Raw genomic sequence first — 26,571 nt, forward strand, 5'->3', positions numbered from 1 at the left:
AAAAGAAAAGAAAAGAAAAGAAAAGAAAAGAAAAGAAAAGAAAAGAAAAGAAAAGAAAAGAAAAGAAAAGAAAAGAAGAGAAAAGAAGAGAAAAGAAGAGAAGAGAAGAGAAAAGAAGAGAAAAGAAGAGAAAAGAAAAGAAAAGAAAAGAAAAAGAAGATCCTATAAGTTCAAGCCAAGGTGAAGGATCCTTTAGTCACACAAGTTAGAGGAACAGGAAATTAGAGCCCTGATTATTATTAGTATTCATAGATAGTTGGAAAGGACTTCAGAGGCTGCCTGGTATAACCTTTCTCATTCTACAGGTTAGGAACTTGGGCCTTAGTGGGGTTAAATAGCCAACTGAAATCTCACAGATAGCAAGCATCAAAGATAGGATTTGAACTCAGGTCCTTTGATTCTAGAGTTAGTACTCCCTCCCCTAATCTCTGGATGGCTACAAATATTGCTGGGAAAGCCAAAACTCACCTTTCTATGACCTAGAAGACTTCATTTGTGGCATAAATCAATACAAGATCCTTTGAAATCATACAATGGCTAAAACCTCACAGTTGTGGGGATTGCCTACCCCATCATTCTGGGCTTTAAAACTCAGTGTGAGAGAAGAGAAGAGAGAAGAGAGAAGAAGAAAACTCCTGGTGGCCTACAAAAGAGCTCTTATGTTTTGCATGACTAGAATCAGTCTATTTGGCCTCAAATTCACCACTTATAAAATGAGAATATTAAACTTTCCTCTCTTCTTCATCTTGGTGAACTAGTTCACCTCTGAATTGCTCTCTTCTTTTAAATTCCTTGCCCCTACCCCCTTTCCTATAGAAGTTCAAAATATGTTTGCCTAAAACACTATTCATGGAGAACTCAAACAAGGTAAGTGCTTTCACAGGGGTCAGAAGGAATGATACAAGGGCACTCTAAAGTTCTGTCTGAAGAACTTTGGAATCCATTTGAAACATGGGAGACACTGGCACAGAATCATCCAAAATAGCATGCCCACATTAAAAAAAAATAAAAAAAATAAAACTTGTGCTCCATGAGCAAAACAGAATTGCAGTAGCTCAAAAGAAATGTGAGATGCACGAATTTAGACACCTCCATCCCAAATATTCGTGCATGATATTTGTCCCCAACCTGTGAGAGAGCCTTTTGAGCTCTTATTGGTCTGATTAGCCACAGTCAGACACACTGTACACTGACTCCAATATTGTAGTGTCATTTTGGTTTTTTTAAGTATCAAGAACAATCACCCAGACAAAACTCTTATCCTGCTAAGCATCAGCCTTTCATTATTCCCACCATCTACTACTTTCATACATGCTACTGAATGAAAATAAAGAAAATCTAGAAATCATATTTACTGGATTTACTATAAATTGATGTTTTGTGATCTCCACTGGGTCCTCATTGCTGCAAGGTAAACTTTTACACCTTCATAATTTTTAACTAATTTCCTAATGGACTCAACACAGAGGCTTTTCCAAGCCTTCTCATCTATCCTCAGATTTCTGATGGTTTCTTTACCCCCAGTCTCAGATTTGATCCTTTTCTCAAATTTCATAGAAAGTAATGACCATTCACTGAGGGATCTGTTTTTTTCTCTTTCTCATTTCATATCACATATTAGATGCTTCTTACCACCTTATTCATGTTTGGCTCACATGGAGAAGTAGTCCTTCTCCTTGCCAAGGTGAGGAAAACCCTTCCATATACTCGAATGATCTAGCCCTCTTCCATCTTCTACATTATATCACCCCCTCTCTCATCCCCATTCTCTCACTTATCTTCAAAATCTCCCTGGCTACAATTCTCTGCTGCCTACAGATATTCTCATGTCTTTCTTACCCTCAAAAATTCTCACTTAATCATTTGAACTCTGCTAGTAATTTTCCCATATCTCTCTTCTATTTTTTTTATTAAGACCTCCTTAAGGTCATCTCCAATATATGCCTCCACCTCCTTTCCTCTCACTCTTTGTAACACTGTAGTCTGACTTCTGACTTCTTTGTTCATCTGAAACTGCTCTCTCCAAAGTAACCTGTGATCTCTCAATCACCAAGTCCAATGACATTTTTTCATTTCTCAGTCTTCTGGAACACTTTGTAGTCTTTCATACTACTGATCATCCTTTTTATCTTTGATAACCTCTTCTTTCTAGGTTTTTGTGATACTGTTTTCTCTTAGTTGTCCTTCTGCTTATATGATGATAACGTCTCTGCTTCCTATAGTAGATTTTCATTCACACTTACAGTGGGGGTCTCCCCAAACTCTCTCCTGGACCTCTTCCCTTCTCTCTCTACACTATTTCTCTTCATGATTTTATCAGCTTCCAATTATCATCTCCATGTAGATGATTTTCAAATCTTTGTCTAGCCTTAACCCCTACTCTCACAATTCTGACTACATACCGAACTCACAGTTCTAACTACCTATTGTATATATCACACTGAATATCTCAGATATCTTAAACTCAACAAGCCCCAAACTAAACTCAAACCTTAATTATCTTTCCACCATTACAGTCCCCTATTCTTAAGTTCTATATTATTGCCAAACATACCTCCAAATCACTGAGGCTTTAAACTTAGGTGTCATCCTTAGCAACTTCTCGCTCTCTCTTCCCTCATTCTCAAATCCACTCAGTTGCCAGCAGTCCTGCCATCTTTCCTTTTGTAACATATCTTTAGTATAGACACACATTACCTGCCAGCAGCAAATTGGTACTGGTCCTCATTACCTCACATATTTCCTTTTGCAATAAACTCTCTAAAATTCTTCTCTTCTCCAATTCATTTACCACCTGGCTATCAAATTGATCATCCCAAAGCACTTCTGACCATGTAATTCTGCCACCATGCAACAAACTCCAGTGACTCCTTACTGCCTCCAGAAAACACTTTGATCATTAAGTCCCTCATAACATGCCCTACTGACTCACCTTCCCAGTCTTATACCTTACATCCCTTTAAATTGTAAATTCCTTACTGGTTCACAAAGTCTTTAAAAACAAGAATTGTCTCTTGCCTCTTTGTATCTCTGGCAAATAGTACCTAATAGATATTTACTGATTGACTCCCTAACCCCTACATACAGTGACACTGGCTTCATTGCTATTCTTCACACTGGATACTCTATCTTTAGCTTCTAAATATTTTCACTGGCTGTCTATGCCTGGAACTCTCTTTCCTCATCTCTGCCTGATATATTCCATGTCTTCCTTCAAGTCTCAACTAAAAGTTTACCTTCTAATAGAGACCCTTCCAAGTTCATCTTAATCTTAGTGTCTTTCTTCTATATGAAGAGTAAAGTGGAGATTGTTTTCAATTTAGCCTCTATATTTTCTATTTGTACATAGTTGTTTGCATGTTCTCTCCTCCTTTAGACTTTGAGCTCATGATCAGAAACTGTTTTCTTGTTTTGTTCTTTTTTATCTTTTCTTTGTACCCAGTGCTTATCACAGTACCTAGTACATAGAGAGTGCTTAATAAAAGCTTATTGACTGTATAACTAGATGACCTCTGAGCTCCTTTATAGCTTCGATCAGAAATCCAATGATTCTATGAATTTGGCCTTCTAATCTGTTTCTAATTTCACGTTGTCTTTTGGTGTCCTTTTAGTTGTCACCAATCCCGGAAAGTATTGTTTTTCAAAGTCTATCCATCCCTTCTCATGCAATGAGAAAGTTTTGTCCAAGCAGAGGTTGGAACCAAGGTTCTCCCTCCCTTGAATTTTCATGTACAAGATGAGGGCAAAAAGAATTTAATTTTGGTTCTATACTTACTAAGAAAGTCAACACAAGATAGGCAAAAAAGAATGATATTCTTGGGATATTTGTCTATTTTTCTATATGTCATACTGTTCATGATCCCATGTAGCACAGTTTTCAAAGTCTGTTCATGTCTCATACAATTCTTCCCTGTTGCCCAGTAGACCGTGGTAAAAGATAAGATAGAGTGACTAAATCAGGAATGGACCAATAGAAATTTTTCTTTCTAGCCAAGAAATTGAATGGTATTTGCCTCCTGGTCATAGACATGAGTGCCTTTTACCAGTAAAGTCAGAAGTCCCCAGCCTATGCTGAAGAAGAAGCAAGAAACCAAGGACCAGAGACTGTGGACCAAAATAACCTTTACAAGCTTCAGCAAGCCATAAAGAAGATCATTAAGTTGATCTCTCAGTTGATTCAGCAAGAAAGGGCTTTTGAATAAATTTATAAAGTGGTCTGCATCATATATCATATACTTCAAGTCCCTACTTGGTTCATAGTTGCAGTTGGTCAAAGCACTGGGAAGGCCATGCTCTTGTGGACCAAGTAAATGTGATTCTACACGAGTTCAGACTACTTTTATACATTCCCCATCAATCAATTAAGAAATATTTATTAAAAACCTACTATGTGCCAGGCCCTGTAATGGATACTTTCAATGGACTAGCATTTCATATTCTGATAAGTTTGGAGATCTAATCCTCTTTACCCCTCCTAAGAATCAAGCTGCTCCTAGTCATTCTTCTTACTGTATTTCTATTTTTTCTTCCTTATATAGTTTCTTCCTGAAAAGAATAGTTTCTTATTTAAGCAAAAGACCTTTAGTAGGGGGTGAGATTATGGAGGTGAAGATGGGTGTTATTAATATAAATAAATTTTTTTCAGGAAACTTGGAATAACCATGTTTGCTTGCTCCTGCTGGTGCTGTGAAAAGATTATGTAAGAAAATATTTAAAACTCAGACAAAGGAGGGGGAGTAAACCATTCCCTTTCCTCTATATTGATGTAACCAGAGAACAAAATGCCATGCCACCCAACACAGGTACTTACTGGTACATGCCACCTCCGGTGGATCAAAGTCTGCCCGGTAATAGCCTGTGCGGCAGGTGCAGATGGGAGAGGCCTCCGAAGGAGAACGGCTATTCGACGGGCACTGAGAACAGACCCCCACTTCCTGATTCGCCTTGAACATTCCTGCTGGGCAGGCTAGAACATAATGAGATAAGAACAGATGAAAATTAATCACGAGAGAACTAATGTGATTCTCCTATAGCAGAATCATAGGCTCTAAAGTTGCTATCCTTACACTGTCAGGGACTTAAAGCATCTATTCCTTTATTGCTGTCAAGCAGGGCCACCTCAGGCTGATGAAATCCTTTTTAATGCTTCCAGTAAGGGGGATTCCACAAACTCCTTTGTCATCTATTCCAGTGTCTATTTATTTCAACTTGTCCTCTCTGAGAACCAACCAGTAGCTCTTTGAATACAGCTTTTTTTTTTAATTTAAAAACTTTATTTAATTAATTAAAGATATTTTTCCATGATTACATGATTCATGTTCTTTCCTTCCCCTCCTCCCACCATAGCTAATGAGTAAATTCCACTGGGTTTTACATGTGTCATTGATCAAGACCTATTTCTGTATTATTAATATTTGCATTAATGTGATCATTTAGAGTCCATATTCCCAGTCATATCCCCATCGATCTATATGATTAAGCAGTTGCTTTTCTTCTGTGTTTCTACTCCCACAGTTCTTTCTCTGAATGTGAATAGTATTCTTTCTCATAAGTCCCTCAAAACTGTCATGGATTTGAATATAGCTTTTAATGACAATTTTTAATGACAATTTTTAATGAAAAGTTGTTTTAACTTTTTAATAACAACTCACAATTATTTACTCCATACTCAAATGGAACATGGAGATCCAAGCATACAGATTACAAACCACTCATTCATACTCTTCCTATATATGTAAATGTTTGGTTTTCATAACTTTTCCATAGCAAAAGGAAAGGTGTGGAGAGTGGGGGAGGGGGAGAAGGACCTCCCTATTGAGCTAGAAATCTTTACTTGCTTCATATTGGCTTTCTATGGCTACCATGGAGGCCACAAGCTATCCAGTGGCTATTCTGATCATTTTCATTCATATATTTCTTGGACGAAGTTCTTTACTTTGCAACTCCTAAGTAATCTCCTGTTTGGAATTTATTACCACATATTCATATCTACCATATGCCATTTTATTGTCTTCTGAATAATTATCATATTTACATAGTGCTTTTAAAGTTTGCAAAATCTTACTTTTTATACATTATCTCATTTGGGACAAATAGCTATCCTGTGAAGTAAATAATATAATTATTAATATCCTCATTTTAAAAATGATATTCTATAAGTTTAAGTACCTTTCCCATTAACATAGAACAATGAAGTACTCAAAGTATTCAAACCTACATCTCTCATTTCAAATCTAAGCAGGCCTTTATTCATTTTTCTACTGGGTGGCATAGTTGATAAAACACTGAACCTGGAGTCAGAAAGAACTTGAGTTCAAATCTAGCCTCATATATTTGCTAATCATGTGGCCCTAAGAGAGTCTCTTAACCTCTGTCTGCTTCATTTTCCTCAACTATAAACTTGGGATATAATAGCATCTGTCTCACAGGATTGTTATGAAGATAAAATGAGATAATATGTCTAAAGTACTTAGAACAGTACCTGGCATTGTATGCCCAACATGACTTTGTTGCATTCTTGATTCTCCTATTGCTTTGAAATAGCTAACCAAGTTCTCTTCTCATCATTCTGATTATTCTCAATGTTTTTTTCTTTCCTAATCCCTCTTTCTTCTCCAGATCTTCATTATATTTTCCCCCAAGAATCCATTCTTGACCCTTTTCTTTCTCTAAACTCATGGCATTTCATTCCTTCCACTGGCTTCAATGATCACTTTTCTGTGGAGAGCTCCCCAATCTATATATCTAGCCTGAAAATCTCCCCATGGCTCCAGGTCTACATTTACAACTGGTTATTGGATATTCATTTAGATGTTCCTTTAACACCTCAAATCTAACATTTCCTGAAGCAAATTTTCTTTCCTATGTTGTCCTCCCCTAAAATGTTTGAATCCCACTATCTCTACTAATCTTACCACCATCTTTGCAGTCTTTGAAGTAAAAAACAATGAGTTATCTTTGGCTTTTCTGACTCCTCCCCTCCCTACATAACTGTTGCTTTGCCTATTGAATTCAAGTTTACATTACTTCCTTTCCATTTGGAGGTTTGTAATAGTGCCCTTTACTGTACTCCCTCCCCACACCATCTTCAATCTCAGGAGTTTGTTCCAATGATGCAGAATGCATCCCATCCATGCCTACCCATATAATGTGAGTCCATTTTTTCCCAAGGGGGTGCACTCAATGTTTTTAAGACCTTCATTGATTGTGCAGATTTTTTTTCATTTGTGCAGCTCCCTTTCACCATATAATCTGGGTCTGCTTTACGTTTTTACCTTCATTCTCCTTCATAATCCTTCATTTCAGACAACATGGAACTTACAATAGCATCATATTTAATTCTAGCTCCTAACAACTCAATGATTTTGAGTAATTTATCTTCATTCAAGGAATGGACCAAACCTAGACTCCTACCATTTCTGCCTTTCTTCAAAGATCAGTTAAAGGTGTCACTTCCTCCAAGAAGTCATTCTTTATTCACTAACTAGGAGTGTTCCTTCATTTACCAAATCTCTCATTCTTATTTGTTTGGTTCTCTTATTGTGTTTATAATAATCTAACTTCTATTATAGTTATTTACCTATCTTATCCACATCAAATTTGAGTTCCTGAAGATAGAGATTCTCTTTCGTCAGTCTTTGTGTCCCCTAGGCCTAGAAGAATGCTTTGTACAATGCTTGTTGCGTTGAATTGCCAATGAGAGTCTATTCCTCATAAAGTAGATGCTTGGATTTTGAAATGATGAGGAGTAAAAGGCTGAAATTGGAAGGATATATAGTATTCCAATCATTCTTAAGAGTATCATGGAATAGGAACTCATCTAGCTAGGATTATAGAAAATGATACTTTTCTGAAAATCAGAGGGACAGCTTAGATGACTTCTCTAGGCTCATTCTAACTCAAATACTCTATGTTGCTACAAATCCTTTTCCAGCATTGTATAATTAGAATTTTGCTCCCCAGAACTCTCTTTCCCAGTTTCTCACATTACATGCTAACGTAGGGAGAGGAAGCTGGGAAAGAGAATTCTGGGGAGCAAAATTCTAATTATACAATATTAATCCCCAAAGAATGTATTTTCACTTTTTTCTTTTCTTCTTATGGTTAAAAGCCTCATCTTCAGTGTAATAACTTAAGTAATGGAATAAACAAATGCCTTTGAGATCCACAAGAAGCATAAAAATGGATTTCCTCTGAATCTTCCTGAGGGCTGCAGATCTTAGAGCAATAGGTCTCCTATTTCTAAAGGCAGCCATGAAGGAAAAAGGGAAAGTACTAAACAAAAGCTAAAACTTTGTAAAGAGAAAAGGAAGGAGGGGGTGCTCTAGGGAAGGGTCAGATTATCCTTCTTTTCCCTCCTAAAGATGAAATTACTTACCTGATCACAGTGGTCAAAAGGCTCAGCATGTGATTGCTAGGTCAATAGGAATTCCATTGAAATAAATGGATTTTTTTTAAATGAGGAGGTAATATATTTCTAAGCTTGGTTTGTTTTTTTTCTATTTCGAAGACATAAAAAGGGGTAGATTTACTTAAATTCAAATTTCACCATCAATAAAAAATTGAAATGAAAATTGAAACTATATCCTATATAGATAGATAGCCCCCAAATTTAAAGTGGATTTTTTTCTAAAAGATAATTTGTGACTTGATTGGGAAGCATTCAAAATGAATTTTATCACAGATTTAATGCTATCAATTGTGATTAGTTCACAAAAGCCAATTTAACCCATAATAGAGCTGAAATGCTATACCTTTTAAATGAAACATTGCTGAAAGCAATAGAAACCATCTAGTCTAACCCCCTAATTTTGCAGATAAGGAAATTGAGGGAAACAGAGATGCCATGATTTGCCCAAGGACATATAAGTTGTAAGTAAAAGAGCTAGGATTTAACTTCAAAGCCAATGGCCTCTCTGCTACACTATGCTACTTTCTGATATCATCAATGTTGACATCTCCTCCACAATGCAAGATTGCAAACCTCTTTCACTTATCCTTTGCAATGCTTGTCCATGGTTTTTTTTGTTTGTTTGTTTTCCCCATGAGGCTCTAGGTGCTACAGGATTTCTTTTTGTTCTAGAGTATCTCAGGGATGCCAATATATACTGTGGTTTGTCTTCCTGTTTAACAGATTCAATTAAATTAAACAAAGATGCTTTAAGTACCTATTTTATGAAGGGCACTATATTAGAAACTGGGAGAGGTAGATATAGATATAGATATAGATATAGATATAGATATAGTTATATATACATAAAGATTAAGCCTTTGCCTTCATGGAGTTTATAGCTTTGTGGTGCTAAGATATTGACAGAGATACATGTAGAAGTCAATAATCCATGGCAAGTGCTTTAGAGGGATAGAAAACAAAAGTCCTAGGAGAGATATGAGGAGAGAAGAGTAAAAGATAAAGGATGCCCTAGACCAGTGGTGAACAAACTTTTTAAAGAAGGAGCCAAAGGAAAGGAAATGCTCATCTGTCAGTCTGTTTCTAAGGCAACTCTTTTGAAGTTTCAATGTATTGTATTTTACTCATTGTATTCGTCAGATTAGGAATAATGTCCCTAGGCAGGATAGAACATTTTAGGGGGCTGCATCTGGCCTGTGGGCAGTAGTTTGCCCATCGCTGCCCTAGACTATAGAGAAGTCAAATGTGAAAGATATTAGTTTTGTGATTTCATTATATAAGAAACTCTCAGTGAGAAAATCCTTTTACCAGCATTCTCTGGAACTCAGACATAGCTACTAGTGAGTTGTCTAGGGTCACACAACAAATATATATCAGAAGCAGAACATGAACTCGAATCTTTCTAAACTACAGGTTTAGGGGAAAGGGTAATAAATTTACTTTAGAACATATTGAGTTTGAGATGCCAGTATCATATTCAAGGAAAGGTATCATCAGGCGGGCATCTAGGTTGTACAATGAAGAGAGTGCTGGCCTTGGAGTCTAGATGGAGACCCATCATCATGAGTTCAAATCTGGCTTCAAACACCCACTAGGTGTGTGATCCTGACCAAATCATAAAATCCTGTTTGTCTCAGTTCCTTCATCTTTAAAGTGAGCTGGAAAAGGAAAGGGCAAAGTATTCCAATATTTTTGTTAAGAAAATCTCAAATGGGATCACAAAGTGCCAGACATGACCGAAACAACTGAACAACATCATCATCTAGGTGATTGAAATACAGGTCTGAAGCAAGTTGGGAGAAGAGAGAGGTCAGGACTAGAGAAATGGATTTCTCTTTTATTCTCATTATATGACTGGCCTACTTCCTTTTCTGGTCATATAATCGCCAATAACATCTTTTATGTCACTTTTGGTATACAAGCAGTCATTGGTACTTCACTACAGTCTGTTTATAACCACTATGAGTCTTTGCATTGCCCTCTAGGTTATCTGTAATTGCAACTCCAAGATCACGGTGCTCCACAATTCATGGTCACAGAGCATCACCAGGCATTAAAAAGATGCGCTTCTGTAGTGGAGGCCAATTTGGGATCATTAAAAGCCCGGTACAGTTTCCCAAATGCAATCCAGACAGAGCTCATTATCCATCTGTAGCACTTGTCCAAGATACACATATGCTTCTTGGTTCTTTATTATGCCTAATTTCCCTTCAAAACTTAACAGCTTTTCTTTTCCTAGATATAGGTGTGTCACCAGCATTCTTTTTACACTTATAAACTATAATTAAGAGTTAGTGGGTCTCTAGGAGAAAGAAAGATGATATACAAATAGAGAGAGAAGACAGAGAGACACAACCAAAGAGACAGAAAGATAGAGAGGGAGAGAAAAAGACTCAAAGAGATAAAGCAGAAACATGGAAGAGGGAGAGAGACAGACAGACAGACAGACAGACAGAGAAAGACAGAGAGAGAGATACAGAGAGAGAGACACAGACAGAGAGAATGATTTCTGGAGGTTTTTTATTGGTAAAGAATCATAGAATTTTGGAATTGAAGAAGGGGAAATAAGTAGGAAATAGGGAGTAGGATGGGGTTAAAAAATGATATACAGACATACAGGAGGACTGAGCAATTAAGAAGCAAAAGACAAAAAAAAAACAAAAAAAAAGCATTGAATGTGAACAATTTCCATGAAGAGATGGTGAGAGGTAGTGGGTTAAATTTATTAGACTGATCTTTCCTGTGCTTTCCCCCAGTTGGTACTGTCTTCTCAATAGGTTTTGGCTATTCAGAATGAATGGATAAAATTAAGGGAGTAGGTTGGAGAAGTGTGCTGTTGTCTCTCATGTAAACGGGGCTTCTGTAACTAAGAAAGTCAAATGCCTTTATAATCTTGGGATGGTTTATGTTAATAAAGCATCTGCATTCTTTAAAAAAGGTTTTCTGTAGCTTTCTATGTGTGGATAAGCATTAGTTCTATGCTTGAATCCTGCTTCTTCCACTTTCAACCTTTATCCACCGGGCCATCTGGATGCCTAAGATTACATAAGGAATGAGTAATGCCATCACTAGGTACTTTTAGGAAAAGTCCTAAACATGTTTAACTTGACTCCTCTCTCTCTCTCCCCTACTCTTCTCACTAGCTTCCTGATCCCCACAATCAAATCAACTCTGTCATTGTTCCTGGATGGGTTGTTTCAATCTATATCCATTAACCACCCTCTAAATTTTGGACCAAAGTGCCCCTTTGTGTTTAATCTCCTCTCTTAGAACTGTAGCTCTTTGAGACTAAGAATTATATCCACTTTTTGTATTTTTATTCTCAGTGTTCAGCACATGCTAAACACTTAGAAAATGCTTTATTCTTTCATTCACTTTATTCATTCATAGGGTAATGCAGCACTGTTCAGGGAAGACTAGTACCTCCTGTGGAAGGGTTTGCTGAGCCCTTTTCAAGGATGCTCATTCACCTTTGGTGTCCACCTGCCACTGAGCTTTCATCTATGGTTCCAAGATGCTGTAGCATGCAGCCACATTCTAGCAAAAAAAAAAGGGTAACTCTCAGGTTTCAAATCTATCTCTGAGCCAGGGGAATGGCTACTCTAAGAGTGTAAAGATTTCTCTTGGCATAAAGGGTAGATGATAATTTGTTCCAACGACCATAAAGACGGTGGAAACAGGAGCTGAGGAGTACTTAGAGCTTGGCTAGATATCGAAGGAGCCAAAATCATCCACTGCATCCTGAACCATCACATGGTCATCATGACTTTTGTCTTGTCATTGGACTTTCATGACTCTGGAAGACCTCAGAGTGAGGCCAACAACTTTGAGAAATTCTGCCTCACATAAATACATTTTATGCACAAGTCAGAAGACATTACTAATGATATCTTTTTGGTTCTTTTCAAGTACAAAGGACAGCAAGCAACCATTCCTTCACATATTACAAACTTACTACAAACCTAATGTTTTTGCCATGAGACCTTTAAGCTGAGAACACTAGGAAGAAAAGAATTTTCTTTGCTTTTTAGAGGGGCACTTGCTATAAGGCACACACTCCCTCCCAGGCCTGAGCCAAGGGGAGGTGAAAATCTTCAGCATCTCTGTACTCTATGGAGGATTTCTTATTCTAGAAACACAGTGAACTACACTCCCATTCTCCATCAAGAGAGAATGACCTGTAATTGGCTTTAGCCAGCTGCTGTCCAGAAGGTCACCTTGGAACACCCACCCAACTTCTCTCCTTGCCTCAGAGATATAACAAATGACGGGTGCTTACAATGTTCCCAAGTGCTTTCCTCCCCTCCACCCCTCCTCACACACAGACTTTTACTGACACTAAATCCATCACTTACAATACTATTACTTTATAAAGAAACAGATTAAGTGTCTCATAAACAGTGCAGTGATTGAGATAATGGAAAGTACCTCTCATCCCCATCTGCTGCATCAGGATATGAAGCATCTCCAAGCAGCCAGGAAGAGGAAATTAATAGAAGCAAGAGGGAATAACCACTTTTATGCAATTTCCTCAGTAGATAGTGGACCATCTAATCTTTATTGGAGCCCTTTAACCTGTCACTCAGCACTCACCGAAGCCTTTTTCCCTCACAATTTTTCTTGATCTAGAAAGAAGATAAAATGAAAACCTCAAAATATTATTTTGTGATTTTATTATTTGGTGGGTGTGTTCCCCCTCCCCCAAAGGGCATGAAAATCAACATTGTTAATGTTGCAATGAAGCAAATTAGAATGTTTAACTGTTTTTTTTTTCATAGTATGGAGCAGGGGGGCTGGGAGAAGGAGGAAAAAAAGTAGTTTTCTACCTAAGAAAATCTATCTCTGCATGTTAACTTTGCTTCTTTATCCCTACCTCCTTTGCCTCTTTTTTATTTTTTTCAATAATCTAATTACTTTTGCTGGTCTGATTTTTTTTCTCAAAATGAGTTTGCAAAATGTTCATGTCTATGAATATTCATCAGCTGGTTAAAGGATAAGACACTTTCTCCCTCCTTCCCTTCAAGAGACAGAGCCAGGCTTCTAGCTTTACTGTTCTTCCCCTTTGTCAGTTTCCTTTTTGGTGTAAGGACCAAAAACAGAGGCTCGCTCAAACACCCCTTGCAAGGGAAGAGGCTGATTCCTTGGGCAGGTTGGTAAAATGGATGGACATTTTCTGCACGTTCAGCTGAGAGACCTGCCACACTGTCAAAAACTCAGTGATGGCTGTGAACTGCTGTATGCTCCCTACAGGGTTTAAATGGGAGAGCCTGACACTGCTGTTATTGCCTCTCTCTGGAGGCATAATGAAAAAAACAGCAAGGAGACTGATACAGGCATCAACTTTGCCCACCACTAGAAAACTGATTTGCTATTGGCCCAGCAGGGCATGTTATAGGCAAAAATCTGAGGAAGTAATGTTTTTAAGAATTTAATAATCAAATCTCATATTTCTCTAGATTTTTCAGGTTTACGAAACACTTTTATTATCATAACCCTGAGGACCAGTGGGCAGGATGCAATCCAAAGCCCTACTTCATTGCCTTAAAGTAGAGTGGGACTTGAATGTGGAGACAAGGAGTGTGTGCAGGTCCAACCAAATTGGAAAGGTTTTGAGTATAGGCTTGTGATAGACTGCATTTCTGTAATTTAAGAACGTACCTAGCAAAGAGCTCATTAGACAGGTCAGAGAGTGATGAATTTTTGAGGCACAGGAACTTTTAAAGGTCATTTGTCAGGGCATAGGATCATAGATGAAAAACTGGAAGGGACCTAAGAGTCCATCTTCATTTTTCCATAGGCAGCTGCTAATAAAATGATTAAGAATACTGGACTTGGAGTCAGAAAGACCCTGAGTTTGAATTCTGCTTTGGATGTGACTCTGGACAATTCACATAATCTCTTCCAGGGTCAGTTTCTTCATCTGTAAATTGAGGATAACAGCATTGGCAAGGATCAAGTGAGGTAACATACATAGATCTTTGCAAGCCTTAACGTGTTAAATAAATACTTGTTCATTATTATATATGAGAAAACTGAGACTCCAGGAGGTTAAGGAGGTTGCCCAAGGATTGTATCAGAGGTTAGATCCATTGTACCACATTATTTGCAAAATGAACCAGTGGGAAAAAAAATAAGTTCTCATATTAGTGAAATAACAGTTCCTTGAAATGTTGAAGAATAATTGTTCAGTAAATTGGGCCTCAGAGAGGTGAAACCACCTGCCTTTGATTACAAGTGAGCCAGTAAGGAGGAGAATATTCAGGATTTGAAGTCAGATCTTCTGGCTCCAGTATTAGCAGTCTTTCTCCTACACCATACTGTGTAAAAGACTATAGAAGAAAAAGATAAGTCTTGATAGGCTGATTTTGAGTCTTTAGAAGTCTTTGTCCAAATATCAACTGATATTTTCTTGAATTAAAAAGAAAAATAATATTCCAAGTTATATTTTGTTATTTTACCTTCTTTTTTAAACACTTCACAGATAGGAAGTGCCTCTTATTCTTAATTATTTCTGATGATTGAAGACAAAGCATAGAGAGCAGCTAGGCTTCCAAGGTTAGATAGTTGGATTTATTAGAATGCTGGATCTGAAGTCAGGAAGACCTGAGTTCAAATCCTAACTCAGATGCCCACTAATTGGATGACCTGAGGAAAGTCACCTAAGATCTTCAGTTTCTTCATCTGGCTATAAAGATAATAATACCTCCCTCACAGGGATGATCAAATGAGATGAGACATGCAAAGTGCTTGGAAAACGTTAAAGTATATAAATTTTGGTTATTATTAAATTTTTCTTACTTTCTAGAGATAAGAGGGTTATGGTGTTCAGCTCAAAGACTATCAAAGGATAAAAAGATAAGGAAATAGATGTTTCCAATTCCCTACACTTCCCAAGGGCCTCAAACAGAGCTAAATGGACAATGGCTTTGGATTCAACCTTTCATTTTCCAGGTATGATGATGGGTTATTCTGCCACAAAATAAATAGGGTAACTTGGGCAACTGTACTTTTTGGGGTCTTAGTTTCTCCATCTACAAAATGAGAATGTTGTATTCGATTATCTTTCAAGTCTCTTCTTTGAGTCATTCTATGACTCAAGCAGCAGAGCAGTCCTCTCTTCTTAACAAAAAGGAAGTTAGACTGATAGACCAAGAAATCCTTAAAAAAAACTCACATATGGCTTTACTGTATACTGTGCAGCCAGGTCTTTAATTGACTCCATGAATATGAATATTTGTTTATAGCAAAGTATAGATGCATAGATATACATATATGTCTACATATATAACATTAAATAAAATATATAGATTTGTTTTACACACATGAATACACATATGTGTATATTCCAGAACTGAGTATATATTTCCCACTGTCAAAACTCACTCCAAACAATACAGATCACCAAATTGTCTACAATTCCTAAAACTTAAGAGAGTGGGCTGGGGAGCTGAGAGGCTAAGGGATATGTGGTAAGCATGTATCAGAGGAAAGCCTTGACCCCAGATCTTTGAGGACTCCATGCACAACCTGCAGTCCATTCTGCCATGATGTCTCTTCTATGACTCTATGTGTTAGATGGAGTGAAATTGCCAAGGCAATTAATACCACAGAAACCATATTATCAGTGGATATCTAATATAACAATTTTTAGTGGAACTTTGTGACTTTATGAGAAAGTGGGGCTTGCTTACAATGGATCAGCACTATGATTGTGCAGGATCATGTTTTCTGGAAATACTTTATGCAAATCATGCCAGTAATTACTCAAACCAAATGTCAGGAGCCTCTGAACTTTGGCACAGACCCTTCTGAGAGAAGAGAAGAGCTTATAAGGTGTTTTCAGAGACACAATTATTACTGACCCATTGAAACAACATCCTCACCCTCTAGCACTGTATTTTATATTTTAACTTAAAATTATCAGCAGCCATAACTCTCTCCAGGGATGTCCCCAGTACAAAGGAACACAACATAGGCACCTACAAAAGGTCTCCCAAGTAAGCAGATATCTTAGAGCTGCACTGCTCTGCTACAAAGACCATGTTACATTCCCTCCTTTCAACACAGTCAACTTCTAGGTAAAAAACAAAAACAAAAACAGTGTAGAAATAAATACCATAGCAGAAGCCTGGATTAACTTCATTTTGTCAGCCTAGATATAGACAATTCAAGGCAAAAGAGAGGCTGACTTCCTCATCAGGACCACTGGCAACAATTTCTTCTTACTTCCTCTACAGATCATCCCAATAGCCTTGAAAATTGTGGTGAGATCAAAGATTCTATCTCACAAGGTCCATACTTTGACATCAGGTCTGCCTTCTGGTGACCACTTCTCCAGGCATTTGTGGCTCTTGAGTGGTAGAACCCAGGAAGAAATTGGCTCAAAAGGCATGCTCCAAAACAAGTATGGCAGACAAACTGCCTGGTGAAGTAGCATGATTGGGCAGCGTCTGTAATTATTACTTCCCTGAAGATCAATCGGTGTGAAACTAAATGGGTCTCTAGTTAATGTCTCTTAATGTCCAACGCCATGTTTAACTGGTCTGTGCAGTTGGGGCCACTTAGCAATATATAAGCATCACTCATGTGAGACACTCACTGAAATTGATATATGAGGTTGCAGGCTTCGTGTCACAGACAGTTGAATGAATTTGTAACTTACGGCACTATTAAGCTGGCTTGGACAGGCAATAGCACTTTTGTGGATAATCTATCAATGTGTGAGTTGTTTGGAGGGCAAGGGGGCGGGGAAGAAGTCCGAGCTCCTGAGAGCCTTCAGAGAATGGAGCGGGGGAACTAGGAGTGAAAGAATTGCAGGGCAAAGAAGAGCATCTCGTGGAGGGGTGAAAGAATCGCAGGGCAAAGAAGAAGAGAGTCTAGTGGAAGGGTAAAAGAATCACAGGGCAAAGAAGAAGAGCATCTGGGGGGTGACACAGAAGCTTGGAGATGAGACAGACAGCAGGGAGATGACACATAATTGCAAGGTGGAGCCCTCTCTTGGACTCCAGGGACTAGACTAGGGACAGAGAACCTCAGACTTGCCCTCCAAGAATCTTCACTAGAGTTCAAGTTTTCCTGAGGATATATATGGCAGCATTAAGTCTGAGTATTCCAAGCTGATCATCTGGAATTCTTAGCCAGCATCTGACTTGTCTAGGTTTGGCTAGTCTATTTCTCTTCTCTTCTCTTGTCTTCTCTTCTTTCCCTCTCTTTTCCTTTTCTCTTCACTTCTCTTTTCTCTACCTCTCTTTTCCTTTTCTCTTCTCTTCTCTTTTCTCTTCTTTTCCTCTCTTTTCCTTTTCTCTTCTCTTCTCTTCTCTTTTATTCTCTTCTCTTCTCTCCTTTCTCTTCTCTTCTTTTCCTTTCTTTTTTCTTGTTTTCTTACCCCAACCTTCTGCCTTAGAATAGAAAAGTATGCAGAAGAGCAATAAAGGCTAAGCAATGTGGGTTAAGTGACTTGCTCAGGGTTACACACAAATCTGAGGCCACGTTTGAACCCAGAACCTCCTGTTTCTAGGCTGGCTTTCAATCCACTGAGCCACTTAACTATCCTCTGCTGGCCTATTTTGATCACTAAGTATTTATTGTGTATATTATGTACCAGGTAGGCACTGGCGATACAAAGACAATCTATGTCCTCAAGGAATTTGCATTTTATCAGGGCATCTAGACAATAGAAATATATATATGGAAAAATGCTAAATAAATATATAAGTAAAATAAAAATATTTTTAGTATAGACTTTTATATTTTTTGATCATTCTGAAAGTTTTTCTCAAGAAGTATAATTGTATGAACTGGAGGAATTCCATGTGAACTGGAATGACCTCCAAGAATTGATGCAGAGTGAAAGGAGCAAAACCAGGAGAACACAGAGACAGATGCACTGTGGCACAATTGAACGTAATGGACTTTTCTATTAGCAGCGATGTAATGATCCAGGACAATTCTGAGGGACTTATGAGAAAGAACGCTATCCACATCCAGAGAAAGGACTGTGGGAGTAGAAACACAGAAGAAAAACAACTGCTTGATCACATGGGTCAATGGGGATATGACCAGGGATGTAGACTTTACCAGTGGTTCCCAAACTTTTTTGGCCTACCACCCCCTTTCCAGAAAAAATATTACTTATTCCTCTGGAAATTATTTTTTTTTAATTTTAATAGCAATTAATAGGAAAGATAAATGCACCTGTGGCCATCACCGCTTCCCTGGATCGCTGCAGCACCCACCAGGGAGGTGGTAGCGCCCACTTTGGGAATCACTGCTCTAAACAATCACCCTAATGCAAATATTAATAATACGGAAATAGGTCTTGATCAATGACACATTTAAAACCCAGTGGAATTACTCATTGGCTACAGGAGGGGGAAGGGAGGAGGGAAGGGAAAAGAAGACAAGACATGTTACCATGGGAAAAGTGTCAAAAAACAAACAAACAAATAAATAAATAAATTGAATTTTTTACAAAGAAGGTTAGAATTGTAACTATAAAACTTTGAATTACCTGGCTAATACCAAAAAACGAGCAAATTTTTATTCCGTGAGCATACTGCCTTATCTGAATGCCAAAGGTATGGGCAGCTCCATGGTCATATCTGAATCAAAATCTGATTGATGAAGCTGTATTCACACAGAGGATACTGCTCAAAAGAACTCAGATCTGGATCCCAATGCTGCACTAGACAAAGAAAAAACTGGACAGCTACAAAGAGTTCACTAACGCCCAGGCAGTCTTATCTACCTGCTGACTGTCTGGTTGCCATTCTTGGCTTTGTCTAAGAAGAGTTATGACAGGCAAAAATCAGCTGTACTTTGATTCTTTAAAGAGGTCTGAAAGATATCTAAATTTTATTGTGGCCTTCTTGACTTAGGAATAATCTCAGAATGTTTTTCTAAGCCATAAGTTCTTTCTTGTCTTAGATTACTTTTGCCTTTATGACTTTTTATTTTGGTTTAACACCAAAGGATACTCACTCTTCCCATTCTCTTGAACTCCTGAAACAAACAATTTAAAACATTCCATCTTTATGCAAATTCTGGTGTACTGTAGAATCAAAATGCTTAGATTCTAAGCTCAGCTCTGCCACAGCCACTAGCTATGATTTTGATGAAATCACTTTGACTTCAAGCTAGGTGGTATAATGGGTAGAACACTGAACCTGAAGCCAGAAAGATCTGAGTTCAGATCTAGCCTCAGTCACTTACTAGCTCTGTGTCCCCTAAGCAAATCACTCAACTGCTATCCACCTCAGTTTTCCTCATTTTTAAAATGAGTATAATAATAGTTCCTCTCTCCCATGGTTGTTTCGAGGCTAAATTAAGATAAAATTTGTAAATTGCTTTGTAAAATGGAAAGCAGTACATAAACTGATCTTCCCACCCTGAAAATGAGAGAGTTGGACTAGATAGGGCTCTCACATCACATCACTGCTAATCACATTCTGTGATTCTGTTTTATAGACTGGGCCAACACAGCCATATTCAGAATACTGGGGCTCTGTTCTCCCTTATAGCTTTGTATATGTGTAGGTTACAAAGAAGGAAGGTAAGTAAAGGAAATGAGAGAGGGAAGGAGAGAATTACAAGTCTGGAGAGAGAAAGAATGATAAAGTAGGATGGGAAAGCAAGGAGGCTGAAGAGATAAGGCAAAATCAAAAGATTATGTCAAGAGAGGAATTTGGAAAGGATACGAAGACAAAATTAAATATTGGTCTGTGTCTTCAAGTGTCTTCATTCTGCCAGACTAGGCAGTGTGGCAAGCAAAGTCAATGAGCATGGAAAGGAGAATAGTTTCCTTTGAAAGCCTGGAATCACAGATGTTGAGTTAAAGGGTCCTCAGAGGCTATCGAGTTCAAACTCCTCATTTTACAAGTGAGGAAACTGAGTACCAGAAAATTTAGATGACTTGCTAAATATTATACATGTATTAGGGACATCTGGGTGCCTCAGCAAATAGAGAGACAGGTTGAGAGACTGGAGGTTCTGGGTTCAAACATGGCCTCAAACACTTCCTAAGCTGTATGACCCATGGCAAGTCACTTAACACCCATTGCCGACCTCTTACTACTTTTCTGCCTTGAAACTAATATACAATATTGATTCCAAGATGGAAAGTAAGGGTTTAAAGAGATTATGTATGTATTGATGAAAATAGTATGCTGAAACCCAACAGACTGAAGGAAGATTCTTCAGTCAAAATCAGAGGATCAGGGAATTATGGATTTCAAGCCAGAAGGAATATCTAAGGTCATTAAATTCAAATTATTTCATTTTTGGATGAAGAAACAGGGCAAGAGAGCTTAAGTGTCTTGCCCAAGGACACAGATTAGGGTGAATTTTTAATATGACCTGCTATTTCCATTCTATGGGGGCTAAAAGGAACATGGGAAAATAGTTCCTACTCCATTTTTTTTGTGTGAATTTAAGGCCAAGATACAAGGGATAAAAGTGACAGAGAGGAAGATTTTTAACTTAATGTATCAAAATATTCCTTACACTTAGACTTTAGACAAATAGACTGCTCCCTTGGGAACTAGTGGGCTCTAATAGCTGCAGCTTTTAAGATAAAAGAAAGATAATACTTGGCCTGGATCCTGAAGAAGGGATGTTTTGGTCTGACTCAGTTTGGACTCCATCACCTCTGGGGCTACTTCCAATTCTAATACTCCATGACCCTGTGAAGTCTTTATTTACACTCCACAAGCTTGAGAAACACTTAAAGAGACAGGGACATCTGTGTTAATATGTCACTGTGGGGTCAGAAGTATTTTGAAAATTATGGAAATCAAGAGGAGAAGTTGTTTATAAGATGTGCCAGCTTCATTCAGTTCCTTCATTTGTTACATGATAGCTTTAGGGTACTTCTCTAGCTCTAAATCATGGATGCTCTGATTATATCGTACCCTCCAAAATTTGTCCTTCTAGGTGTGACACTATTTCTCTCATTCACTGTGGACCTGGGAAGGAAGGAAACAAATATTAACCATTAAACACCCTCTATGTACCAGGTGCACTTTACATATATTATCTCATTTGATCTTCACAACAACCCTGAGATGCTGATGCTATGTTATCTCCATTTTACAGTTGAGGAAACTGAGGTAAACAGGGATTAAGTGACTTGCCCAGGATTTTACTGGTAGTGATTATTTGTATTTGAACATAGATCTTTCTGACACCAGGCCCAGTGCTCTATTCACTCTGCCACCTCAATTTCTTTCTCTATAAAAATATGTGGAATTCTGAATAGGAAAGTTTGCATGCTAGTTGTAGGGATATGATCCAGGTTAGAAGAGATTTTTCTTTTTTAATTTTTTTAAATTTAATTTAATTTTTAAAATTTTTCATTTTTACATGATTCTTGTTGTCTCCCTCCCTTCTTCCCTACCCCCTCCCAGAACTGACTATATATATATATATATGTAGATATATACATATATGTACGTGTGTATTTATAATCACTCAGGTTCAATTTCCATATTATTCATTTTTGCAATAGAGTAATCTTTTAAAATAAAAATCCCAAATCATATACCCATATAAACAAGTGTTAAAGCATAGGTTTTCTTTTGGATTTCTGCCCCCACAGTTCTTTCTCTAGATATGGATAGCATTCTTTAGGAGATATTTTTTCTGCTGAATTAGGTAGGTGGGTGATGTCTAGAAAATGGTATATATAAAATAATAGGTTATTTTGAAAAAAATGTCAATAGAGAACCAGGCCTAGAGACAGGAGGTCCTGGGTTCAAATCTGGCCTCAGTCTTCCTAGCTATGTGACTCAGGGAAAATCACTGCCTTAGAACCAGTACATAGTACTGATTCTAAGAAAGAAGGTAAAGGGCTTTTTAAAAAGAAAGAGAAATAAGGTCTAATATGATAGGACAAGAAGAAATTCAGAAGCTAGAATACAGCCCCCACTAAAAGTGATGTGGTAGAGTAGAAAGATTTCTGAACTAGAGTCAGAGAAGTCTTTAATTCTCCTCTTGCTTTTGCTATCTACTAATTATATGACCTTAGACAGATCACTTCTGTTGGATTAGGTGATTTCTGAGGCCCCTTCAAGCTTTAAATCTATAATCCTATGGTAGGATATAAGAAATGAGTCACAAAGAAAAAACCCATATCCATTAGGTTTTAGAGCAAATAGAGGAAAAAGGAGCTCCTTCAGGAAGGTGCCTGCACAAAGCTAGAAAAAGGAGATCAGAAGAAAAAAAAATATTGGTGGAATTAAGACTATACTTTAATCCTCTCTAGTAATCTTGTTCTTTTTTTTAAACCCTTACCTTCCATCTTAAAATCAATACTGGATATTGGTTCTATGGCAGAAGAGTGGTAAAGGCTAGGCAATAGGAGTTAAGTGACTTGCCCAGGGTCACACAGCTAGGAAGTGTCTGAGGCCAGATTTGAACCCAGGACCTCCCATCTCTGGGCCTGACTCTTAATCCACTGAGCTACCTAGCTGCCCCCTTAAGTTCTTAAAAAAGAAAAAGAAAGGAAAAGAAAAATAAGAAAATATACTAAAAAGAGTTAGGGAACATCAAATTAAAAGGGACCTCAGATGTCATCTAATCTAATCTAATTCCCTGGCATATTTTATAATATAGGAACCTGAGTTACAAGGAAGCCAAATGATTTGACTGTAATCACAGAGCCTCAAAAGTGAGATTTGAACCCACTTTTTTTTGAGCCCTCTGACTCCAGAGACAGAGATGTGGACTTTGAGGCAGATCACCAATCCCTGTAGGGATAGTAATAAATGGGTACCTTGAGATATCCTCAGAGGGGCAGAAGAGTGCTATGCTATGATTGGTCAGGCTCTGAGCAGTCTTCCCAACAGCTGAGACTATCCTCTCCATCCCCACAGCTAAGAAGGTGCTGCCTCATGCGTTTATTCCTGCTGTGGGGGTGGTGGGAATTCCCGTTTCCAGCCCACAGACCCACTTCTCCTCAAGGCATGAAGACTACAGGCTGCCAAAAGTCTAAAAACAGCACTGTTCTGACAACCTTAAACATTGGACAAGGGAGACATATGCTGGCAGTCAGGCTAAGTTTCATCTCTTTAAAAAAATAAAATGTTTACCCATTTAAAAAACATGGCTTGAATGTTTACTTTATTTTTAATTACTCCTCTTGACAGGGTGACCTAATATATTACTTTCCCCCTCACTGCTATGGCCTCCTTCACCAAGTCCTTAGGGTAAATGAAGGTGACATTTTTTTTTTATCCAATTTCCATAGCTCAGATTTTTACTCAATGCCTGCCTATGATTTTACAGGCCCTTCCCTTAACCTCCCTATCCTGGTGGTGATTTTCATTGCAAACAAATCAAAATGAGTGAATCATCATTTCCTTTGCTCTAATATTCCCAAAGCCCTTATTTTTAACCTCCTTTCCATCTTTTGTGTGGGGAGGAAGGATAAGCACATTTGAAAGCAGTACAGAAATCTCATTTCCCCTCCTAAAATCTGACAAGTGGCATAGAACTTTCCTTTTTGTAATATTATTGTTTCCACAGGCCAAATATTTTTCCCAGCCCCAGCCCTTTGTAAATCTACAAATCACAAGATCATAGACTTTTAGTGCTAGAAGGGATGCTACAGATAATGTCTAGTTCCTTCATTTTAGAGATGGAAATCAGAGGTGAAGCAACTTGCCCAAGGTGATAGAGTTGACATTAGAACCAAGTTTGCCCCGTCCTAAAGTCATTGTTTTTTTGTGTAACACCATCACACTGCTCCTCATACCAAGGTAGAACCAGGCAGATTGTGCTCTGCTCATGTTCCTGTTTATTCGAGCTCTTTCACTGGTCTTCTTCCCACTTTCCTTGTCTGACCCATACTGCAGCTTCCTTGAAGGCTTGGAAACCTGGGGCAACCTAATTATTCTCTGTGTGCGCATACAGGGAAGAGATGCATTATGTTTAAGTAAGTGTAACTAAAAGGTGCCACATCTTAAGAGAAGGTCAAGTGCTGCATATGTATAATATAAGATTAAGATTTTCCCCCTTCCGTGATGTACTTGATAAAATAATTTTGCTGTGACCTTTACAAAAACCCAGGAGTAGAAACAGGCACAGAGGAATTTCAAGCTTTTCTCCAGGTCGCAAAGTCATAAACATATAAATCTATAACTATATTGCACAGCATTCAAGGAGAAGGAGAAGCAGGCAAAAGAAAACGATTTTTCTTGGTAATGACAGAACAGAAACAGTACAGCTGAATTCTTCAAACTGAATTGCTAGACCTGACTAGACAGAGAGAAAGGAGTCCTTTTCCTCTCCCTCCTCTCTGGTATGGATAGAAGACACTTCCCTATTCTACCAGGGGTTGTTTGAGACTACTATAAGAGGGTCTGTGTGATCAAACAAATAAACCAGGACTCATGTTATGGCTCTCAAAAAGAAGCCATGGCTGGAGAATGTGGGGGACATCTCCAAATAAGTCTACTTCCTGGGCCTCAGTTTCCTTCTGACAATAATTATATAAACTTCAACTTTAACTTCAGTTGAACTCAGATGAATGGCAATGGCTAATCCTGGTTGCAGAAGAGATCTAAATTTAAAACAGTTCTTCCTTTTCTCAGTAAAGAGGTAAATTATGGATACAGACTGGTATCAGGTCCCTGTATTAGTTGGGTTTGATTTTTTTTTCTTTTTTACTACAATGGAGGGTTCAATGGCAGAGGGGCAAGGGGGAAAATAATCTCAGCAAAAAACAAAAGGCACAATATAATTTCAAAAATAAGATTATAAAGGATTGATAAGCACAATAGAATTTAGAGTTGGAATAGATCTTAGCCATCATCTCAAGTGGTTCCTTCATTTTAGTAGAAACAGGTCCAAAAAAGTAAAGTTACATGTCTAAGGTCACATAAGCAACAGATCAAGGATTTCTTCTGATTCCAAATCAAATTCACATTCCACTATGATCTCCAAGTTCCCTTCTAGTTCTTGCATTCTATAAATCTGTTCATCTAAATACATTTACTGAATGCTTACTATGTATACACAAAGCTGGCAAGGGTGAAAGCCAATAAGAGGGAGCGTGGGAATTGGTGTTTTTTGTATCTCTAGCTGGGGCAAAGGGCCAGATATGACAGCATAAGTTAGTCCCACATTCCTATTTACACAGTCCTGGGTAGGAAGCACCTTCCTGGGTGGTACAGGGGGTTTAGGTAAGTTCACTGAGGGCAACATAGGACGTGTTACTCTTACACATTTGCTTTTTTATATTCTGAAGGTGCCTCTTGGTGTCAGCCAAGATTACCGAGAGAGTTCTAACTCTCCCATTTCTTCTATAAGACCTCAGAAAAATACCTTAGACTTTTGACCATATATATACTTCCCATTTTTTCAGCTATCACATTTCTTCCCTCAACATCAATGTTTCTGGGTTAATCTTACAAAATGTGTCTCCACCCTAAACAAATGGATGCAAAGAAAATGAGGAAGACAATACATTTGATGACTTCAGCAATGAGAATACAAAGAGTAACAATGAAACAACTGAAAGCTGATGCTGCAAAATTATATTGATCAAGTTTGACCCTAAAGAACAGATTTGAGAGGGAACTTCTCCTCATTTCTTTAAAGAGGTGGGGGGCCATGGGCATGCTATGCATGCTGCCAGGTTTGTTTTTTATAATATGTTGGTGATTTTTGCTGAACTGTTTCTTCATTCTTTCTCCCTTTTCTATTCTTTATGATAAGAGATTATTCCTTGGGAGGAAGAAAGAAGAGGTGGGGCACACACTAGGAAATGCAGATGATGTAAAGACAAAAGACAGCAAGGCAAATCTAATTTTAAAAATAAGTATTCCACAGGGCTGTCAAGGGCTCAAAAGGAAAGGTTCTCTTATGCTTCTCTGTTCCTATTCGTGTAGTTCTATAACTATAAACCTCCAAATTGCCATTCTGATGCATAGTGCAGGAATCTCTAGACAAATGCCTCTCCCTTCTCTTCCCTACCAGTCAACAGACTTGTCTACAAGTATGGAGCTTCTGGTTGACAGTTTCCCCACTGATGTTGTGTCTGTCAAGTCAAGTACAAAGGAAAATAGAATCTGGTAATTATCCAAGGGATATAATCAATGTAGTCATGAAAATTGGATAATTCAAGCCCAAAGATCCACTTTTACGTCTGAAATATTCAGCTT

General features: G+C 38.0%; 1 protein-coding gene across 1 annotated transcript in view; it reads right to left on the bottom strand.

Annotated features, from left to right (window-relative positions):
• Positions 1-26,571, bottom strand: part of EPHB1 (EPH receptor B1) — a 494,682-nt gene that overhangs the window by 235,215 nt on the left and 232,896 nt on the right. Inside the window, exon 4 of the mRNA XM_044669152.1 lies at positions 4,811-4,966. Within this exon, the coding sequence (XP_044525087.1) occupies positions 4,811-4,966 (156 nt within the window). The remainder of the gene's footprint in view (positions 1-4,810; positions 4,967-26,571) is intronic.

This window comes from Gracilinanus agilis, chromosome 3 (genome assembly GCF_016433145.1).
Source record: "Gracilinanus agilis isolate LMUSP501 chromosome 3, AgileGrace, whole genome shotgun sequence".
NCBI classification, from domain to species: Eukaryota; Metazoa; Chordata; class Mammalia; order Didelphimorphia; family Didelphidae; genus Gracilinanus; species Gracilinanus agilis.